Source organism: Pseudorasbora parva, chromosome 11, assembly GCF_024679245.1.
Source record: "Pseudorasbora parva isolate DD20220531a chromosome 11, ASM2467924v1, whole genome shotgun sequence".
Classification (NCBI taxonomy): domain Eukaryota; kingdom Metazoa; phylum Chordata; class Actinopteri; order Cypriniformes; family Gobionidae; genus Pseudorasbora; species Pseudorasbora parva.
Window position 1 is genome coordinate 7,627,535 of NC_090182.1, and position 20,335 is coordinate 7,647,869.

The 20,335-nt window shown below is 38.5% G+C and overlaps 1 protein-coding gene across 1 annotated transcript; it reads right to left on the reverse strand.

Annotated features, from left to right (window-relative positions):
• Positions 1-2,051: 2,051 nt before the first annotated feature.
• LOC137092194 (RING finger protein 148) lies at positions 2,052-18,191 on the reverse strand. The gene is made up of 7 exons (XM_067456455.1): positions 17,752-18,191; positions 10,379-10,626; positions 10,182-10,253; positions 9,989-10,071; positions 7,331-7,418; positions 7,107-7,236; positions 2,052-2,681 (listed from the first exon to the last, which is right to left on the reverse strand). The coding sequence occupies exons 1-7, from the start codon at positions 18,176-18,178 to the stop codon at positions 2,551-2,553; spliced, it is 1,179 nt and encodes a 392-aa protein (XP_067312556.1). The 5' UTR covers positions 18,179-18,191; the 3' UTR covers positions 2,052-2,550.
• Positions 18,192-20,335: the final 2,144 nt, after the last annotated feature.

A 20,335-nucleotide genomic window follows, 5' to 3' on the forward strand; every position in this document is an offset into this window, starting at 1 on the left:
CGTCGCTTCGTTGCTCTGATTGGTTGTAGGTCTATCCAGTTGATGTCTTTCCTGGTTCGGTTTAAACACGCCCCATAATCACAGCCCAGTGGCACATCAGAGTCATATTCTGACTAGAATTGAGCACGTCAGGCTAGAGAAAACAAGCATCTTTATCAGATTTGGCATATAATTTGTTACAGTTGATAAAACATTCAGAGTTTATATTGCACAGTAAGGTTTCCTTAAAAGTGAAATGATTTCTGCTGACTTTTTAGACCTTAGACTTTAACCTTTTATTGTTCTGCAGCATGGAGATTACCATCATATACAAAACAGAAAAACAACATCAATAATGAATTAACAAAGATAAAAAAAGATAAAGAAAGAAAGAAAGAAAGAAAGAAAGAAAGAAAGAAAGAAAGAAAGAAAGAAAGAAAGACCTAAATGCTGTGCACCTCCATGCTTCAGTTTTTGAAACCAAACGTTGAGGTTATCTGTAAACTTACCTGAATAACCTGCTTTCTGGAATACATTAGAATTAGCTGTTGAATTAGCTGTTGAATTAGCTGTTGAATTAGCTGTTGAATTAGCTGTTGAATTAGCTGTTGAATTAGCTGGATGTCACCAGAGCAGCTGTACAGCTGAATTTAAATTTTGTTGCATTATTTTCCTGTGAAGCAGCTTTGAAACAATCGGCATTGTAAAAAGCACTATATAAATAAAGGTGACTTGACTTGTACACCCAGAAGCAGGGAGTAGTTTGTGATGCAAATCTCACTCTCCAATGTTTATTGGCTTGTTCTGTTACCACGCTAAGGTTAGAGTACCACCTTAAAGTTAAGGTACCACGCTGACATAACGTCGAACATGACAGGTTGATACATTTGGTTAAATATTTCAACATGGTTACCAACGGTTTAGGGTTAGGGGTTAGGAGAAAATACCAGTTATAATAAAATAATTAAAACAGTATGTTATTCCTTACAAAACTGAATAGTAACTGCGCTAAAACAAAAAATAAAGGTTAAAATGTGTCATAGGACTGCATTAAGAAGAATAGGAGCACATTATCTGCGAACTGAGGCACAGAAACTGCTGTGACGTGTGGCTCTGCAGTTGGATATTGCTTTCATATTTTACATTATACCATTCCCTTTTGTCACAAGTCTAGTCTGTCTGTTGTGTTTTCCCCCTGTGTTTCCTGGTTTTGTTTTAGTCACATGTTCCTTTGTTTCAGTTTTCCCGCCTCAGTTCAGTCCCCTCTTGTCATCTGTGCCACCCTCGCTAGCCCAGTCATCAGTGTTAGTATTTAGTTCCCTCGTGTTCCGTCCTTCGTTGTCCGGTCTTAATGTTGTTAACCTTGTTATCTCCTTAGATGGCCTTCGATGTTTGATATGTGTTAGATGTTTCTTGTAAAGTCAAGTTAATTATAAATTAAGTTCTTTCTTAATACCACTAAATGGCCTAACCTATTATCAGGATACATATAACAGACATACTTTCAGTCAAAATAATACATCTCTCAATTTTCGAGGTTTTATGAGAAAATTTATGAGGTTTTATTTATTAGGTCTTTTATTAATGAATGGCATCTTCTAGGTTTCAGACAGCAACCTACACCATTCATATGATTGACAAATGTATACCATCAAAATGAAATCATGGTATGCAAATATGTTATCAACAACAGAGAGAATACAGCCAGCAGTCTATTGAGTTTAGTACTGATTCACCCAAACTTTCCAAAGTGTTGAGTGTGTGGGGATATCATATCTATATCCATAAACTGATGATGCACCAAGACATTGCAATACACGTCACAGGGTGATATATCTGTGTAAGTCTGCTGGCTTACTATTCCATCATCCGAGATTAACTTAACTAAATGGAAGATGTTCACAATAACAATAAACAACCAGTACAATGCACAGAACATATGACTAGTAAAAATGCAGTTGTAGATCTCTCTAATCTTAATTCTTAAAGCGATTTTGAATTCTAAAATTCAATTACAACGAGTACTCTGGGACCATTAAAAGCTAAATCGGTTTGCCATACAGTGGTGATAAATATGACTAGTAAAGATTACATCGTAGTAATTAGTAAAAATGTGTATTTTAGTTTGTAATGATGAGTGATGAGCTGCAAACGTCTTTGAAATAACTTAATTTGGCAAAGTGATATGTAATTGTGATGTAGTCAAAACCTGGCTGGATCTACTTTTAGCAGCAGTTATTGGATAATTAATATAAATTGAGTTATCAGTGTAAAACCAGCTAGATCTTGTTATGGCATTAAAACAGTTACAGGACAAGCTTTATTGATCACATGCCAGGTATGCCAGCTGTCACAGTAATGAACCTTACCTGTCTCTTCTTAAAAGTCACTGAAATCTACATTAATTAAACAGTGCTCAATTATTAATAAATAGTCTGTCACACTTTAAACATCCAATTTGAGTTTACTTTTTTATATATACGTCATTTTGATGTCATATTTCAATCACTTGTTTTGGCTGTTTGAGATAATCAAACTCTAGAAAGATTTGAAATATATTACAGTAGTATATTAATCCCTGCTGTTGATGTCTTGCTGCACCATTATCTCTGGTTCTTCTTCAAATGCTTGGTTCTCATAGATGTGTTGTGTCTGGATATCCGGCTCACTGTGCACACAGTCTGATGAATGTCCAAGAGATGCTGTCATAAAGAAAAATCAATAACCACGAGACATCAATATACACCATATACAGATGTGGTACAGATGTGAGAATGATAATGGTGTGATGTGAGGTCTTACGGGTGTTGAACGACATTAGGCTAAGTAATTAATTACATAATTTTCATTTTTGGGTGAACTAACCCTTTAACTTGTCTGACACCCCAGTTTAGCCTTCCTTTTTCTTTTCCCCTCCGGATTCTTTTTCCTCTCTGGTGGTTGGGGTTCAAGAGGTTGTTAAAAAAGGAGTGTAAGGGAAAGCATGTCTTTCCTCTAAAAGGAAAGCGATAGAGAGGTGTGCCTGCATTAGTGCTGGGTATAGTTAAAAAGTTTTCTTTTAAAATGAATGATGGTCTCTTCAGAAATAAAGGAGTACAGGTTTATTTTGCATCCATACCCAGCCTTTGGTAGCCTAGAAATCTAGACGCACCCTAGCGGCAGCAAATCTAATCTGCCCATGAGTTTCGTCTAGCAACTCTCAATACCCTTCTGAGCTGTAAACGGCAAACTGGTCGGGCCAATCACATCGTGTATAGAGTCGGTGGGCGGGGCTTAACATAATGACGGACGAGTTGCGTTTGCGTGCTTCTAGTAAACACAGAGACTGGCAAATGAAGACTGTCTTTCGAATCGGCTTTGACCGCGACTCTGGAAGACTTGGAGTTAAGCTTTTCTCTGAGAGAAGAACAAGAACGGCACTGAAGTCATTCGTAAAAAGGGAAGATGTGTTCTGAGTTTTGCTGACCGGATACGGCGAAAGTTTAATCTTTCGACGAGCTCTGCTTCACCTTCATTGCTCTGGTTGGTGTAGCGCTATCCTATCGCGTGCAGAGGGAGTTTGAAAGACGACCGTTTATCCGCCCCTCGGATTGAGCTGTCAATGGTGAGTTTCCAGACCAAACATCTTGATGTGGGTCTGGCTTGTCAGGCTAAGCCATTGAAGTATGTTCAGCGGGAATGATACAAGGTTATTAGTGAATGTAATATTTTTGCTGTCACTCCCCAGTAGGGGGTCGGATACTATGTCATATATAATAGACATTCAATTAGGCTTATCATGCCGTGACAAGGTTGTATGCTTCCTCTGCACTTTTACTATAATGATTATAAGCGTGCTGGAGCTGATCAATTGACACTAATGACCCTGCAGTGATAGAGGAAGAGATCTGAGATTTGTGTTTTTCTGAGATTATATGGTGAGAAGAAGCATGTTAACTCATTCTGCTCTCGCATAGGCTTAAATAACATGTAATGAGAAGATGGGCAATACCACTTCTCATGTTCCACTTATTCATGTACTGCCTTCTGGAACTGTGCGTGTGGAAGTGGAAGTGATATGCTTATATAATGGCATTGACAAGAGTGGACGGGATTACCTTGCATGCAGCTTTTATTTTACAACATGCTCAGTTTACGTTGACAATGAATATGATGAATATGGGCTATTTTGCTTCTTGAGTCCCTCGTCATCTTCGTAGTTCTGTGAATACAGAGATAGAAGTAACATGCTCTCTCTGTATTATCCCTGGTTGGGATCCGAATGATGGGCAATGCTGTCTCATGTCCTCCCTTTGTTCCTACCGCGTTTTAGGGATTAACACAGAATGATATTCTTCTGCATTCATATATGTAATTGGAAGTAGAAGTATTATGTTCTAGGGCATACAGTAGTTGGGGAAGATGGGCTATTCCGCTTCTGGCGTCCAACTTCCTCACGTCACCTTTCCTTTTATGTCACAGAGAAGAAAGTGTATGATCCTTTCAGGTTCGTAAATGTAAGGTTGCCAGGCGTAGCTGAAAGAAAATGGGCTATTCTGCTTCCTGTGACCCACTTCTTTAGCCATTGTCTCATCAGTGAGGCCAATCGGAAGTAGAAGCTCTTTTGTGTCCAACATTCTCACGTGCCACTCCTCCTTAACAAATACGACAGATAAAAGTGAATGCTCCTTTCATATTCGCATAGGAAGGGGCAGCAGACATTGCTGAAACAAGATGGGCTATTCCACTTCTCGCATTTGGAATTTATAAAATCCTATATCTTTGACGGACTTCCACCTCCACGGATATTCCACCTCTTGCATCCCACTTTTCCACTGGCCGCTGGTACAGAAAGTATGCTGGTAGGCTGAGTAATAAGTTGGTAAACTTCTCGCGACCCGCTTCTCCAACTATTGCCACCTCATTGGTTTTCTCTCCAGGTTGAGCTCTTTTATTAGGGTAAGGTCAAGTCCCTTATTATGGAAAGGTCAAGTCCCTAATTAGGGTAAGGTCAACTTAACCCTTCACATGTGCTCATTGGGGAAAAGGAGGATGTTGAAGCTACGTTGGAACTCCATCCTCACTTCTCTCTCACCTTATATTTCGGGAAGTACTTGTGAGTTCTCTTGTAAGCTATTCCATTGAGCGAGTAAACTCTTTCTCCCACTCTAACCACAAGAAGCTGAATATTTTCACCAAGCTTCATAGACCAAATAACCCTTCTTTGGCTGGTGCCTCAGTGTCAACACCATGATGATGTCCACTTCGAAAGGGAATGTCTTTAGTTATGACTATAACCATGGTTCCCTGAGAAGGGGAATGAGACGGCATAGTTCTGGCTTGCGTACTAGTCTTCCTTCAGACAACATGAAGCTGATAACATGTACTCTAGGCACCCCTTATATAGGGCGCGTCTCAATCATCTCACGAGTCCACTAGTCAGGGCACTGATTAGGATATAAGTCAATGGGCTGACTCCCTGATCAGTGCCCTGACTACTGAACTAGTTAGATGATTGAGACACGCCCATCGTCATCCAGCATGCCTGTGATGTCATCTGACAGCAGTAGCCAATCAAGATTGACGTTTAGCACACATGCTTCAGACACCGTTTCACCAAGAGCATTCCTATTGTGTCAACCTCATGACACAATGTCTTCTTTTTTTGGGGAACAATGGTTACAGTTGTATTCCAAGATGTTCTCTGCAGAGCTGTTTTATAGCCGAATTTAACTTATTTTAGTAACTTATTATCTTTATTATGGAACTGAATCAACACTGAACTGATTACAGCTGAACAATGACATTTCGTTTTAGAGCTGTTTTACAGCTAAATTTCTGTTTCCATAATTTCCTGTTCATGACTGTAAAACTGATTTGAATCCTAATTGAATAAAGACCCCCTATCAGGGCTATAAAAATAAAGATTTGACTTGATTTACACTGTGTAACTTTTTTAGTTTATTCTTAGCTAAAAACATTTAGTTCTTTCAAAAATATATGTGCTCATTAATGTATATTTACTTCTTTCAAGTGATAAAGTATTCTCGTAAGTTTATAATATGCCATTGAAAATACATACGGGTGAGGGGTTCGAATGTCGATCGCCATGTTGCTCCTCCATCTTGAAAGTACATTAGCCAAAGAGGGACATACCCGTAAATTCAAGCTTCGCCTTTCGCGTTTTAACACTCGATGGCACCGTGTCGAATGTGAAGAGGGGGATTGCCGTGTTAAACTTGGACTAAATCGGCCACCGTAGGAGTTAAAACGAAATCAGAATTGAGAGGAACAGAAACTATTATTCACTGGATGGTCATAAACCTTTACACCGCTAGATGGGGGAAAATATCACACAGTGTAGCTTTAAGTAATATGAAAATGCTTTAACACAAACTGTCATGAACGGCTATGAACAACAATGATGATTTTGAATTACTAATCAGCAGGTAATAATATAAAAGAGACCAATGAAGCACCATTATGGATTGTAATTTTTCCAGTTAATTAAATATGTAAAATATTTTTGCATAAAATCTATAAATAATAATAATGTATTTAAATATATCAATTGACATAATCACTTAAAACTAAATATTTGCTATTAAAATATTTTTAAAAATAAGTTTAACATAACTTTTAAAAATAAATTGAACATAAGTTTAACATCTTCCATCCTCCATATGCACGACCGAATCACTCGCTTCATTCAAAAGACAGCTAAAAACTCATCTTTTCCATGAGCACTTAATCTTATCTTAAAAAAAACAACAACCTCTTCCTCCTCTATTTCTCTTTTCTTCTTCCCTTTTCTGGTTTTTGCTACTTTGAGCAGTATACAAATCTTGGTATTTAGGGCACTTTTTGCGTTTCTTTGCCTCTTCTTGATGGATCACTTCCTGTTCTCCTGAGTTGTAAGTCGCTTTGGATAAAAGCATCTGCTAAATGCATAAATGTAAATGTAAACATTTTAATGTGCATAGGGGGAAAACACTTTTAGGAGGATATGGTGTATAAGAGCAGAGCTGCAATCTGATAAAACATCAGTAATGCAATGAAAAGTAGTTTGTTGTTCATTTCTTACACCTGAATAATGGAAGAACATAGTTTAAAGGACAGCAAATTATTCTGTGGTGGCCTTTACTCACTTTCTGCTGTTTGACTGTTTGAGCCTAACGTGTTGTGTTGGTCTGTTGATGTCACTGTCCTTACTGCAGCTAAACAGAATAAGTCGTTTGATGGTGAAGATGAGGGCTGCTCATCGCTCTCCTCATCAATCTAAACACATATGGCAACAAAAAATCTCATATTAGTAAATGCAACCCAATCTATGTCTGAATAAAGTTGGTTTTGTGGGTGCTGGTGAACTGACCTTTGATTTAAGGATATTATATTTACACATGGGACAGGTGGGGTGTTCCAGGAGCCATGGCTCAATGCATTTCTTATGGTACAGATGTCTGTAAAAACAGAATGAACCTCATATTATCCATTTCTTTCACATCTACAGGAAAATGAAAGCAACTACTGTGCGTTAAACATGAAGTGTGTATTTATTAATGTTATGTTCTACTTTCTCCTCTGGCAGGATACATTTCAGTACCTCAAAAATTGAAAATATATTGTATATATAATATAACAACTCTAAAAAAGTATGCGTTGGCTTATAAAAATTTTTTGAGTAATGGCAACTTTTATTATGAGTTATGAGTGAATTTATGTTCAGCCAACAAGCTACACTGAGTTAGAGGAACTTAATAATTTGTAGCATAACACAAATTTGATTTCTGAAAAAAATTAAGTTGCTCCAACCACCGATGTTATAACCCCGGCTGGAACCAATTCATCTTATTTATTTTAGTTCAAATCAACAGCCATCATAGCACAGGCTACCATAACTTATTTAACATGTATATTTAATGAACAAGTAAGACAAACAATTCAATGTGTTTACCTTCATGTATCTACTCTTCAGCACAATGGTAACCACAAAAACTTCAACATTACAGAAACTTTTTTAAATGTCAAACATTAATAATATGTTTAGATTGATAATATGCTTTGTGTGTGCAAACAGGTCTTTCTTTTCACTAAAAAACTAATAAACACTTAATTTCAACATTTATTCTCCCAGTCCTATGCAAAGCATGCTGGGAACCAGAAACCCACTGCCTAACGGAATTCCAATATAGGACAACTCCGGTGAGAAATGACCCTATAGGGGTAATTAACAGATGGCTACCGAGTAGATCGTTCTCTGGGATGCGTTTTCATGAGAATCGAATGTAAAGAGTTTTATCTCTAAAAACAGATTAGCTTATAGCGCTTGACTATGGGGCACAGAGTAGTGAAATTGAATCGCTAGTTAATACCACTAACAAGGCTCAAAATAGCCTCACACTAACACGGCAGCATAATGAGGGTCCCTACATGCAAACCGAAGCATTGAGAACGTTGTAAGTGTACAAACAGTTTAATAAGAAGATACTTTAAAAACACAGCACGTTACGCGTTCACGGACAGGCGCCATCTTGGAAAAGTCTTGACGAATCGAGCCACGAGCGCTCTTCTAAGTGAGCTGGTCGATAGGAATTAAGTTTGTGAAATGTAATAACATGGACATTTTTATTCATTAATTTTCTCTGTTGCGTTCAGTGTTTTCTTCCGGAAACAACGGACCATATGAGATTCCAAGTCACAGTTCATCACTTAGCAGAGCGCTTGTGGCTCGACGAGTCGAGACTTTTTTTCAAGATGGCTGCTGTCCGTGAACGCGAAATGCGCTCTGTTTATAAAGTATCTTCTTATTAAACTGTTTGTACACTTACAACGTTCTCAATGCTTCGGTTTGCATGTAGGGACCCTCATTATGCTGCCGTGTTAGTGTGAGGCTATTTTGAGCCTTGTTAGTGGTATTAACTAGCGGTTTAATTTCACTACCCGGTGCCCCCATAGACTAGTGTTATAAGCTAATCTGTTTTTAGAGATCAAACTCTTTACATTCGATTTCCATGAAAACGAATCACAGAGAACGATCTACTCGGTGTCACAAGGTGTTTTGGTGTAGGTTTCAGGTTTCATGTTTTAGGTTTTCATGTTCACTGTCATGTTTTGTCATGCACTTCCTGGTTTTGTCATGTGGTCTATTGTCATGTGATTCCATGCCCTCATGTGTTCCTGCCTCGTGTTCCTGTGTCTTGTTTCCATTGGTTTATAGGTTAATCATTGTTCACAGGTGTCCCTCGTTTTGTCATTAGCCCTTTTGTATTTAAGCCCTCATGTTTGCCATAGTCTTTGTCAGTTATTGATGTATGTGTAACCCGCTGGTGGTGAGTGGTTTGTCAAGTCTAGTTTAGTTTATGTCAAGTTTAAGCCAAGCCAAGCCAAGCCAAGTTTTATGTTGTTTTTCCAAGTCTTTGTTTTATGTTTATGTTTTGAGTTATATTAATTAAACTGCACTTTTATCAACCTTGCCTTCAGTGGATCAATGTTACACTCGGTAACCATCTGTTAATTACCCCTAGGTTCATTTCTCACCGGAGTTGTCCTTTAAGTTACTACAAAAAAAAACAAAAAAACATTAACAGTGATATTTTAGTTTCAATTACAGACAATATTAAGTTGATGTAATGATCAACATTATCATAACAGAACTAAAATAATGTTTCCAACTTAAAAGGTTTAATTACAACAATACATTTGAATTTTTTACTTTCAACCATGCATTTATTTACGTTAATTTGATTAATTTTAGAGTGTATACATTTTATATCTTCTCTAAAAATTATGCTTTGTGTGTGCATGGCACAACTCAAAACCTTTTATTCAGCAGAATCTCTGCCTGATATAATATTCAATGCACTAACGTAATTAAGTTAAAATAGAGAAAATAAATGATGATGAATAAAACCCATTCAATATAGTCTGAGTAAATGCATCGGAAATAACATGCTAAACTGACATTAATCTGAAGTTAGGAAACATCTGTAATGGTTCACTAAAATCCTTTGTGGATTTCCTTATACTGCACCTGCAGGGCAGAACCGTGACCTTTTCACCGTGTGTGAATGAGTCGGTGCACACCACACAGCTCACGTCCTCGGATCCAACCTCCTACAGACACACAGGCATGATGCTTTTACTCACTGCAGTTTAAATGCTTAATTCATTTATTATACTGTTTTTACAGTTATTTATTTTATAATGTAGCAATGGTACAATACCGGGTCACCTGTCCGCAGAGTCCGCACTTCTAACTTTGCTATTGCATTTCCAGTCACTTTTTTCATCTCTCTCTGCACAGAAATTAGCATACATTATTTTGGGATGCCAGGAATATAATTTCATATTGAATATACTACATATTTTTGTAGATTTGACTAGATAACTAGAATAACCTTTGAGTGGTTGAAAACTTTACCTGTTGCATACGAAGTTGTCGGTTTATGTACAGTCGTTTGATAAGCAGGAAAGCGAAGTAGAACAAAGTGATGGCTGTTATTCCAATGAAGGTGAACGACAGTGCATATGCCCATGTGGCACTGAACCACAGGCCATGTGCGTTGGCTACAGCAATCGCCATATAGACATCTGAGCCATTCTTGGTCAGTTTAGTGATTTCTGTGCCTAGAATATTGCCAAGCATGATGGTAACTATGTCATCAGCATCTGTAAAAATAAAATACTGACATTAACCATGACTAGTTAGCTATTTTTGAGATGGCATATAAAAATATTATTGCGGCAATACTAATAGTCTGAGAAGATTTCTTTTTTTATATTCCTGAGATTAATACACTGGATGGCATTAAATGAAAGATAAATAGTCTTAAAACTATTATTTTGTGAAAAAGTACTATTCCTACAATATATTCACAGTTCTATAGATAAACTATATTGCCAAAAGTTTTGGGACGCCTGCCTTTACATGCACATGAACTTTAATAACATTCCATTCTGAACCCGTAGGGTTTAGGAGTGCGTTTATGGGAATTTTTGACCATTCTTCTAGAAGCCCATTTGTGAGGTCAGGCATTGATGTTGGATGAGAAGGCCTGGCTCACAGTCTCCGCTCTAATTCATCCCAAAGGTGTTATATTGGGTTGAGGTCAGGACTCTGTGCAGGCCAGTCAAGTTCCTCCACACCAAACTCATTCATCCATGTCTATCTGGACCGACGATTTGTGCACTGGAGCGCAGTCATGTTGGAAAAAGGAAGGGGTCATTCACAAACAGTTCCCACAAAGTTGGGAGCATGAAATTGTCCAAAATGTCTTGAGAGTTACTTTCTCTGAAACTAAGGGCCAAGCCCAATCTCTGAAAAACAACCATACACCATTATCCCCCCTCCACCAAACTTTACACTTGGCACAATGAAGGCAGGAAAATACCGTTATCCTGGCAACCGCCAAACCTAGACTTGTCTGTTGGTGTGCCAGACAGAGAAGCATGATTGGTCACGCCAAAGAACACGTCTCCTCTACACTAGAGTCCAATGGTGGCTGCTTTACTCCACTACATCTGACACTTTGCATTGCACTTGGTGATGTAAGGCTTGGATGAGCTGCCTGGCCATGGAAACCCATTCATGAAGCTCTCTACGCTGTTCGTGAGCTAATCTGAAGACCACACAAAGTTTGGAAATCTGTAGTTATTGACTAAGCAGAAAGTCGGCGACTTCTGCGCACTGTGCGCCTCACCATACGCTGACCCCGCTCTGTAATTTTCCGTGGCCTACCACTTCATGACTTGAGTTGCTGTTGTTCCCAGTTGCTTCCACTTTGTTATAATATTAACCAGCGGACCAATTTCATTTAATTTCAATTTCACATCATCTCAAATGTTGGTTTCATCATTCTCAAATCCCTGAGCCACAATCTGTCATCAGACTGATTAGATGTTTTCCACCCAGAAGTGTCTCACATGATTTTTATCACCAGGCATCTGATTGCAAGATAACATGACAGCGTTTATAGTGTGTCGCCTGCGCGCTCTGAGACGCAAATTATTTATGACAATGACATTTTGGAAATTTGCACCAATTTTGTTGCAACCAATGTTCTCTTGAACACATGGGATAGAAACACTGCTTTATTAGCAAATTATTTTTTTTGACATTCCAAGTGTGCACATTAGTTAAAGGTATACTATGTAATTTTTGTTGTGGGTTGTTGTTAAAAATTAACAACATTTAAATAATGAAACAATACGTAATCAGTCCTTCTTCCAAAACGTGATTTGCCTGATTCACTATGATAAGGATATTATAAGTGTTTATATTTTAGACTTGACATGGCTGTTTATGCAGGAAATTGCATGCATATCTCTGTAAATAGTGAACGAGGTCACGTTTCCCTATCGGAGGATACATCATCTGGCTTTCCTGTAGCTCAACCAGTAGAGCGTGGCGCTAGCAACGCCAAGGTCATGTGTTCGATTCCCAGGGAAAGCAAGAATTGACTAGCCTGTAGGGGTGTCAACAATAATCGATTCGGCGATGCATCGCGATGCGGGGCATGAACGATTCAGCATCGATGTGGCAAAGTGCCATAATCGATTATGTCACTGTTTATTTTCTGGCGGACGATAAAGTTGTGAAGTTTCAAATACTTCCGGTTCCGGGCGCAATTCACCTTTATTCCACAAGGTGCCAATGTCTGATACCCAATGATGAAGTGACGTTTCACTCATAGTTACCGCTGACAGAAAACGAAACAATAATTATAATCTGCAAAACTTGAAATGGGTTAGTGATTTACTTCAGAGAGCAAGAACTAAACACAATCATATGTTAGTGTCACTGTCTCTTGATGATAGATGTAGTCAAGAAGCTGTCAGTGATCAAAATATTGATTTTGAAGACATTGAAAATGAGTTTGGAGAATATGCTGGAGATCGCGAATATGAGTAGATGCTGAATCTACTGGTAAACGAGCTCTGACGAGGACAGATGATGGTATTAAACATCTGCTCAAACTGAATCTTTCCAAGCTCCAAAAGGTAACGAAATAGGTTTTATTTTATTCTTCTGTAGCTGTTACTCTAAAATCAGGAGTTTTATATATTATCACGACAGGTAGAGGTCTATCCATGTTAAATATAGATCTGGGTCGCTAACGACCTGAATATGTAAGAATGTTTGGTGAAACAGTCACGCATTTAAGGGTTAATTGCATTTTATTTAATTTTATTTAATTACATTTTATTTTATTTAATAACTTTTATGTTAAAGATACAGGAGACACATAGCAGCCAATACAATCTGTTGTTTAATATCTGCTTGTATTGCATCATGACTGATGAAAAATTTGCTTTGTGTGCAGTAGAATTTTGATGCATCGCAATGCATCGTAGAATCGAATTGAATCGAATCGTTACCTGGTGAATCGTAATCGAATCGAATCGTGAAGGCAGTGCCAATGCACACCCCTACTAGCCTGACAAGCCAGATAGGAGCGGGATAAACGGTCGTCTTTCAAACTCCCTCTGCACGCGATAGGATAGCGCTACAACCAACCAGAGCAACGGAGGTGAAGCGGAGCTCGTTGACAGATTAAACATTCGCCGTATCCGGTCAGCTAAACTCAGAACACATCTTCCCTTCTTAAGAATGACTTCAGTGCCGTTCTTTGTTCTTTTCTCAGAGAAAAGCTGAACTCCAAGTCTTCCAGAATCGCAGTCAAAGCTGATTCGAAAGACCGCCGTTCGCCAGTTTCTGTGTTTCTGAAGCACGCAAACGCAACTCGGCCGTCGTCATTATGGCCCCGCCCGCCGACTCTATACACGATGTGATTGGCCCGACAAGAGTTTGGCGATTACAGCTCAGAAGGGTATTGAGAGTTGCTAGACCACACTCGCGGGCAGATTAAATTTGCTGCCGCTAGGATGCGTCTAGATTTCTAGGCTAAGAATTGACAATAATGTAAAATGTGTACCTTGAATGCAATGTAAGTCGCTTTGGATAAAAGCGTCTGCCAAATGCATAAAAAATAAAAAATAAAATTAATCTCCATTGTCCCAGTTTCAGCTGTTTCATAGTGATGAGGGCTTGGACCTCCATGGTGCTGAACAATCAGTAGTTAAAGATACACTGAAGATAACACTCGCCAGTTTGAATATGGACCCACCTTACCCGGGCCTTTCAAAACTTCTCCTCCATCTAGTTTCTCGGCCAGAGAATTTCTCGATGCCAGTTTCCCCCCGACTTTTTAGATGTAGCTGCTTTTGCTTTTCGTTCAGCCCCAGCCGCTAAACCGGACCAGGTGGCCTGTACATTGGCTAATGCACAGGGGATGGGTCTTGGTAACATGCCTTCAGTGGAGAGATGTATGTCTTCTTGGAAGTGTCTCCATGAGGCCCTCAAACAGAATCTTTGATGTCTTAACCCAGAATGGTTGGATTCATTCATCTGTGATGACGCAGGCTAGAGGTCAGTTATGGTTGGCGCAATCCAGATTAGCGGAGGCATTTTGCAATAGCATTCATCATCTGCCACTGATGCCTGGTAAGGTCTTTGGTCCGGCTGCTCAGGAGGCAATGTCATGAAGAGCGTGTGCAGTAGAGTATTAGTCCCAACACCATGAGCACAGCAGAGGATATTCAGATCGCCCTGCTCACCGGTTGGCTGCCTTCAGCTTCACTGTAGCACAAGGGTGATCTTATAGATCATCACGTAAGCCGATGCATACCAACGACCCCCTATCAAGTGCTGGAGGGGTCATAAATGTATAGAGTTGTGTCCTCCCCTCTTTGTGAATTTGTTCTCCCAAGTTGAACTTGACAGCGAGACAGGCGTAAGTACTGCTGAAAGCGTCCGTCATCCAGACACAGCTCCTGGAGCGCCTTGAACGCACGTCTATTCTGCTTCAAACACTGGTTTTACACGCGTGTCCAATTCGCTGTGGACGTGCGAGTGGATTCAAAATGTTCAAGCACCCAACTAGACGCAATAGACGGGAAGTTGACGTTCTATTCGCATTCGGTGTGAACGCAGCCTCTCCTCCTCGCGAACCACATTAACACTGAAGCCGAGAACAAGATATGCCTCGTATTTTCTGCATTTAGCTTTTGAATGACCAGCACCTGCCTGGGATGTCTGTGAGACATGTCTGTCTACTGCTTTTCTCTTGCCTTTTATAATCCGATCCATCTTCAACGTCAGTTAACATGGCAGTTTTTTTTTTATGTCTTCCTCCCCCCCGTAGTAGGCTACCTGTGAGAACCACTGGTATAAATAATTATATTCAACAACAAATTGGAGTAAAATATAATTTTATCATTTGATTAAGAAATGTTTATTTTACATGTTTGTATAATGTGTTATTTGGGTGTTGATTAGTTCGTCTAAAAATAAATAGCTTCTGAATTTGGGCTCTGTTATAACCTTTAATATTAGGCCATAGTAATGTTACACGTATAAGGGCTCCCAAGTTTACACTTTACAGCATTAGCAGAGATTAATACAAATATATTTAAGAAATGTTTTGTTCTAATTTAATTCATTTAGGGACATGCACAATTGGTTCAGTAAACCACTGTTTAATAAAAATAATACATTTAAAAAAGCTATTTTATATTTAGTTTTCTCTCCCCTGCTGTACCAAACATGTACCGAACCGTGACTTCAATACCAGGGTACGTACCGAACCTTCGGTTTTATGTACCGTTACACCCCTATTACATAGTGTACCTTTTAAATTCACACATTTGGATGGAATAACACTGCTGCCCAATCACGAGTAAACACGTCTTAATACGAAATATGTAAGCAGGGCCATTGAGATACGTCAGCTAGTTACAAAACTACTTGTTATTGAAATATCTTGCTATCAGATAACTGTCAAGTTGTACATAAGGTCTGGAAAATCAGGTGTTGTACAACACATCATATAACGATGGGATTTTACAGTTCAGGGAAGGAACTGGAATTTATGAACCCTTGAACTTCTGAAAGAGCGAGTAATAAATACATTCTGACGGTCTCAGGTACAATTCAACTCAACATAAAATTTTACAGTGCCATGTGCACTGAACAAATAAACAGTTAAGTCAGGCACAACATGCAAGACCCGAGCAACAGTTGGGTTACATACACAACCTTTTTAGTTATTAACTAAAGTTGTGTGGGAGTGATTTGAGGTCATGTAACAGCATATACAAATTATCAAAGTCTGAGCTCAGTCTGGTTTTGTTTTTTTGCCCAGTAGCCTACTTATACAAGTGTATGACCTATAATACAGTGACAAAATATTACACAATATTTTAAGTAAATGCTTCCAAAGAGTGCACATGACTGTATATGGTCAGGTTATGATCACCATAACAAGTTTTATCATGCAATGATTATAAAAATCTCTCCGAGGGCATCAAAAACTAAATAAGAGATCATCAGGCTATTGCAGAATAAACCCTGAAAGTGTGATCAGGACCCCGATGTGAAGCAGAGCTCTTTCATCAGCTAGAGCGGGTTTATTCGGTGAGCCGGCTAAATGCACATTTTGTTTAGTATTTCACAAATATACCACAGAGCTGTGTAATAAAGCACTTGTTTTCTTTGTTATTTTTAAAGGAGAATTCAATTGTTTTGTAGCGTGCGTTAACATTGTACTTTAGGTTACGATAGTCTTTTCTTCCCTATTGTGATGTATTTCAGAGATCAAGACCAAGTAAAGGGCGGGACTTGATTTAGATCATGGGGAATTGATTGGATGCCGTGGTTTGGCTATTGATGGATCTCATGTCCAGCCCACCAATAAACAGCTCATGTTTACGAGAAGAGATGTCGCTGCAAAAGGGAGGGGATGTTATTTTGATTAAAGATTATGAGGAACATTAGTTAGATAAATCATTTATAATAAATACTGCAAGCCAAAGCGTCTCGATCACCCCCCAGGTGGTTATTGGTCCCACTATAGCTCATATATAATATCTCCCGGCCCCTCCATGTACTCTAAGTTTTACCATGATTATTTAATTTTCAAGTGCTTGTTTCTTAAATAAGTTTAGTTTTAGTTATTTAATGCTGTAAAAACATGTGTGTGACGTCATGATTGACAGGTGAGATTAATGGCTTCTTAAAGCGAAGTTGACATTGAGGCACTGACAGACTTTCTTTTTGGGATTTTTAGGAGGAGAGTGGAGCTTTAGCTTTAATTTCTACATGTCCATAACTGTTTATTTCACACATTATGAACATAATGAATTGATTTGCATCTACGGCGGGCTTTTGACATCACGGCTCTACTTCCTGTTCTCTACTTCGCAGACTCTGGTCTCGCGTTTACTTCTGCGCAGACTCTGTCCCAAATCTGCATAAGACGCCAGCGCCATATTCTTTTCTTCATTGGAAGGCAGTGAAGACGCGTCGTCCATATTTTTTTTACGGTCTATGATCCAGATTAATGTTCACCGGGAGAATGTGCAAACTCAACAAAACTTGTAATAATTTTCACCGTTGTACAGTTTTTAATTCTATATTAATAAAGTAGATTAATAGTAGAACTAACAAATGTTTATTTTCTTAGATGACTGGCACAATGGCAAGTTTATAACTTTGTATTCATTTTGTCATTTTGTATGTCAAAATCTTGACTCTCATAGAGTTTAACATGAACTCAAACATTTATAATTTTTATTTTATATCTCCTAAGACATTTTTAGGCAATACAAACTCAAGTTTTTTTTTTCCATTTGTAGAGTTGTTTCCTTGTCACAGTTATTCACTATATTTTCTTTAAAGCTGCTTTAAAACTAATTTACTCGTCTTGGTTTTGCCATTTAGAGAAACTATCATACCTGAATGGGACATAAGGTTTGTGTCATTGCCTGTCCCATCTATATTGTAAATAACCACAGCAGAGGCTCCTTCTTGCTTGGCAGCCTGTATCTTCTGTGAATAGGTACAGTTTCCTTTTTTTATCAGGGCAATCCATGGCTGTTGACTTGCTGTGAAAGTAGTGTTCGCTGAGCATCCCAGAGGATCCTGATTTGGAAGCACTATTAGTCCAGAAGACGAATCCAAGGGTGAGTGCACTCCAAACACACCACACTCACACACACTGTATACAGTTTCATTAGATCCTCTGTCAAAATATTTAACTTCCACATAGGCAGTCCAGTAGATCAAAGAAGCATATTGTTGGAAACAGAACTGGAAAACCAATACTGTCAACCAGATACGTGAATGGCCATGTCCATGCATTGCTCCAAGCATCGCTTTCATTGTGTCAGGTAAACACTCCGGTGTCTTGGCATTACTCTGAGGCCATCCGTAGAAATCAGATGCCTTCTAGGTGGTAATATAAGATGGGTTTTACGTCAGGGGAGGTGTTCTTATCACAGTGGACCTTGGACATTGGTAAAGATAATATTCATTTGAAAGGGTTGGGCCTAGGTATTTTATTTTTAGGAAACTGCTGCCACTTTAAGTGATCCATGGAACTCAGGGTCATACCCTTTTTTTTTTCTTCTTTTTTTTACATTCATTTACATCAGCTTAACAATGTTTTGTCTGAATTTCATTTTATCCAGGTGAGATATCTGAAATGTGGCAATGTAATAGGCCTAGGCCTATTATTTTTATTTATTTTTTCCTAATTTTGTAAGCAAACATGAGGGGGGAAAAACTAGGGTTGCGCCGATATGATTTTTTGGGGGGGGGCCAATACCGATTTTAACAAACAATTAATGGCCGATTCTGATATGTGTCACTTGCCCTCTTATTTGAAATGCTGTCATTAAAATATAGTGTTTTGATCATGTTTTAAATAATAATAGCCTAAATAAAAAAAAAAAAAAAACATACATTAACTTAAAGCCTACTAGCTAGTTTATTGCTGATTTATCAAATTAATGCTAATAATGAACATCCATTTAGCATTCAGCAGGTCAACATAAATTCAACTGAAATAAAGATAGGTTTAACAGTTTCCGGGTACAGAAATAAAGTAAACAAATGTTATAACACTGCATTCTTCACTGTATTAAATACATATTATTATTACATTTAGACACCACTAAAATCTGTTGTACAACATTAATTTATTTTCTGTCACTATTATTTTTTCAAACGGAACTTTTATTTTGACGGTTTGCCGTCAAGTTTCGGTGTGTGTGACTGTGTTTTTACGACGATATATTTTGTCGAATGAAACGGTAAAATGCTCACGAAGTGACTGGACATGAGGTTCGCGTTCATGTCCATATATCGAGGCGGCAGAGGCTGATAAACACTGCAAGTTGTGTGTAAGGTAAATTAAACCCTCTGCGCCATTCATTGACTCAGAGACGGACACTTACGTTAGTATATCGTGATTTGATTTAAGTGTAGGCTACCGATTCATCAAAACTGGATTCCGTTTGCGGTTTTCGCATTGCTAAAAATGAATCCTTATGAAAGTTACAAAGTAGTCAGAGAAGTGAGCGATTTTAATTTTTTTGGTCGTTTGTTGTTTGATTAACAAAACGCAGGCAGCAGCGCGCAGCAGGAATATTATAGAGCATTATAATCTTGGATTAGGCTGTGCAGTTTAGGGGTTAATGCATTCGCTCTCACAATATGGGACATGTGAACCAGCTGCGTTGCCAGCTCAGGTGTACAATCACCTGGCTTCAGTAATAACAGCTGGCTAGTGTTACAACTGATTGCATTGACATTGCTCTGTGTCAGGATGTCAAGTTATTTCATGGGGGAAAAGAAACAGAGGTTCAAAAGTGAAAAGGAGTCACCGAATCAATGTATCTAAATGCATCTGTCAAATAGAAATATTTGTGTCAAATGCAAACACCAGGCTGAAAAGAATCCAAAATACATCTTTGAATTTTTTTTTATATGAACTTCTACATGATATTTGTGATATAACTGACCAATATTAGAGAAATGTTAGTCAGTCCAGGGCCAATTTGCACAAAAATTGTACAGGACCCCAAACCCCAACCCCAAGCACACATTGACCATAGTATGAGCACACAATGAGTGCGCTGTAAGGGTACACTTTTAGCTTGCTTGTGACCTCAAATTGTGACCACATCATGAGTATCCTTGGAACTCATCGTTAGTGGGATATAAACAGTAAATTCAGCATTTAAGAAGAAAAATGCTGAATTCTGTCATGAAATCGCAACAATTTGAGTGAAGAAAAGACCATTACATTCTTACTTTTATAGTCCGAAATGTCCATTCAGTATAAACTTGTAGACTCGTGCAGTCGTCAGTACGAGGACGCGCAATGCTAGAGCTTGTTTTATGTAAACAGTTTACGTGCTGCGTTAATACAATCAATGACACTGACATTGCAAATATGCAATATTCAATGCAAATATCGAATGTCAAGAGCATAGGCGTGAGAAGAAACTGACAGGACAAACCACCCCTTCCTCA

Coding starts and splice junctions, on each gene's coding strand:
- LOC137092194 (XM_067456455.1), bottom strand. CDS start 18,178: ATGAAAGCGATGCTTGGAGCAATGCATGGACATGGCCATTCACGTATC. Junction 10,072..10,181: donor CTCTGCGGACAGGTGACCCG/GTATTGTACCAT, acceptor GTGTGTCTGTAG/GAGGTTGGATCCGAGGACGT. Junction 7,419..9,988: donor GTCACGGTTCTGCCCTGCAG/GTGCAGTATAAG, acceptor CTGTTTTTACAG/ACATCTGTACCATAAGAAAT.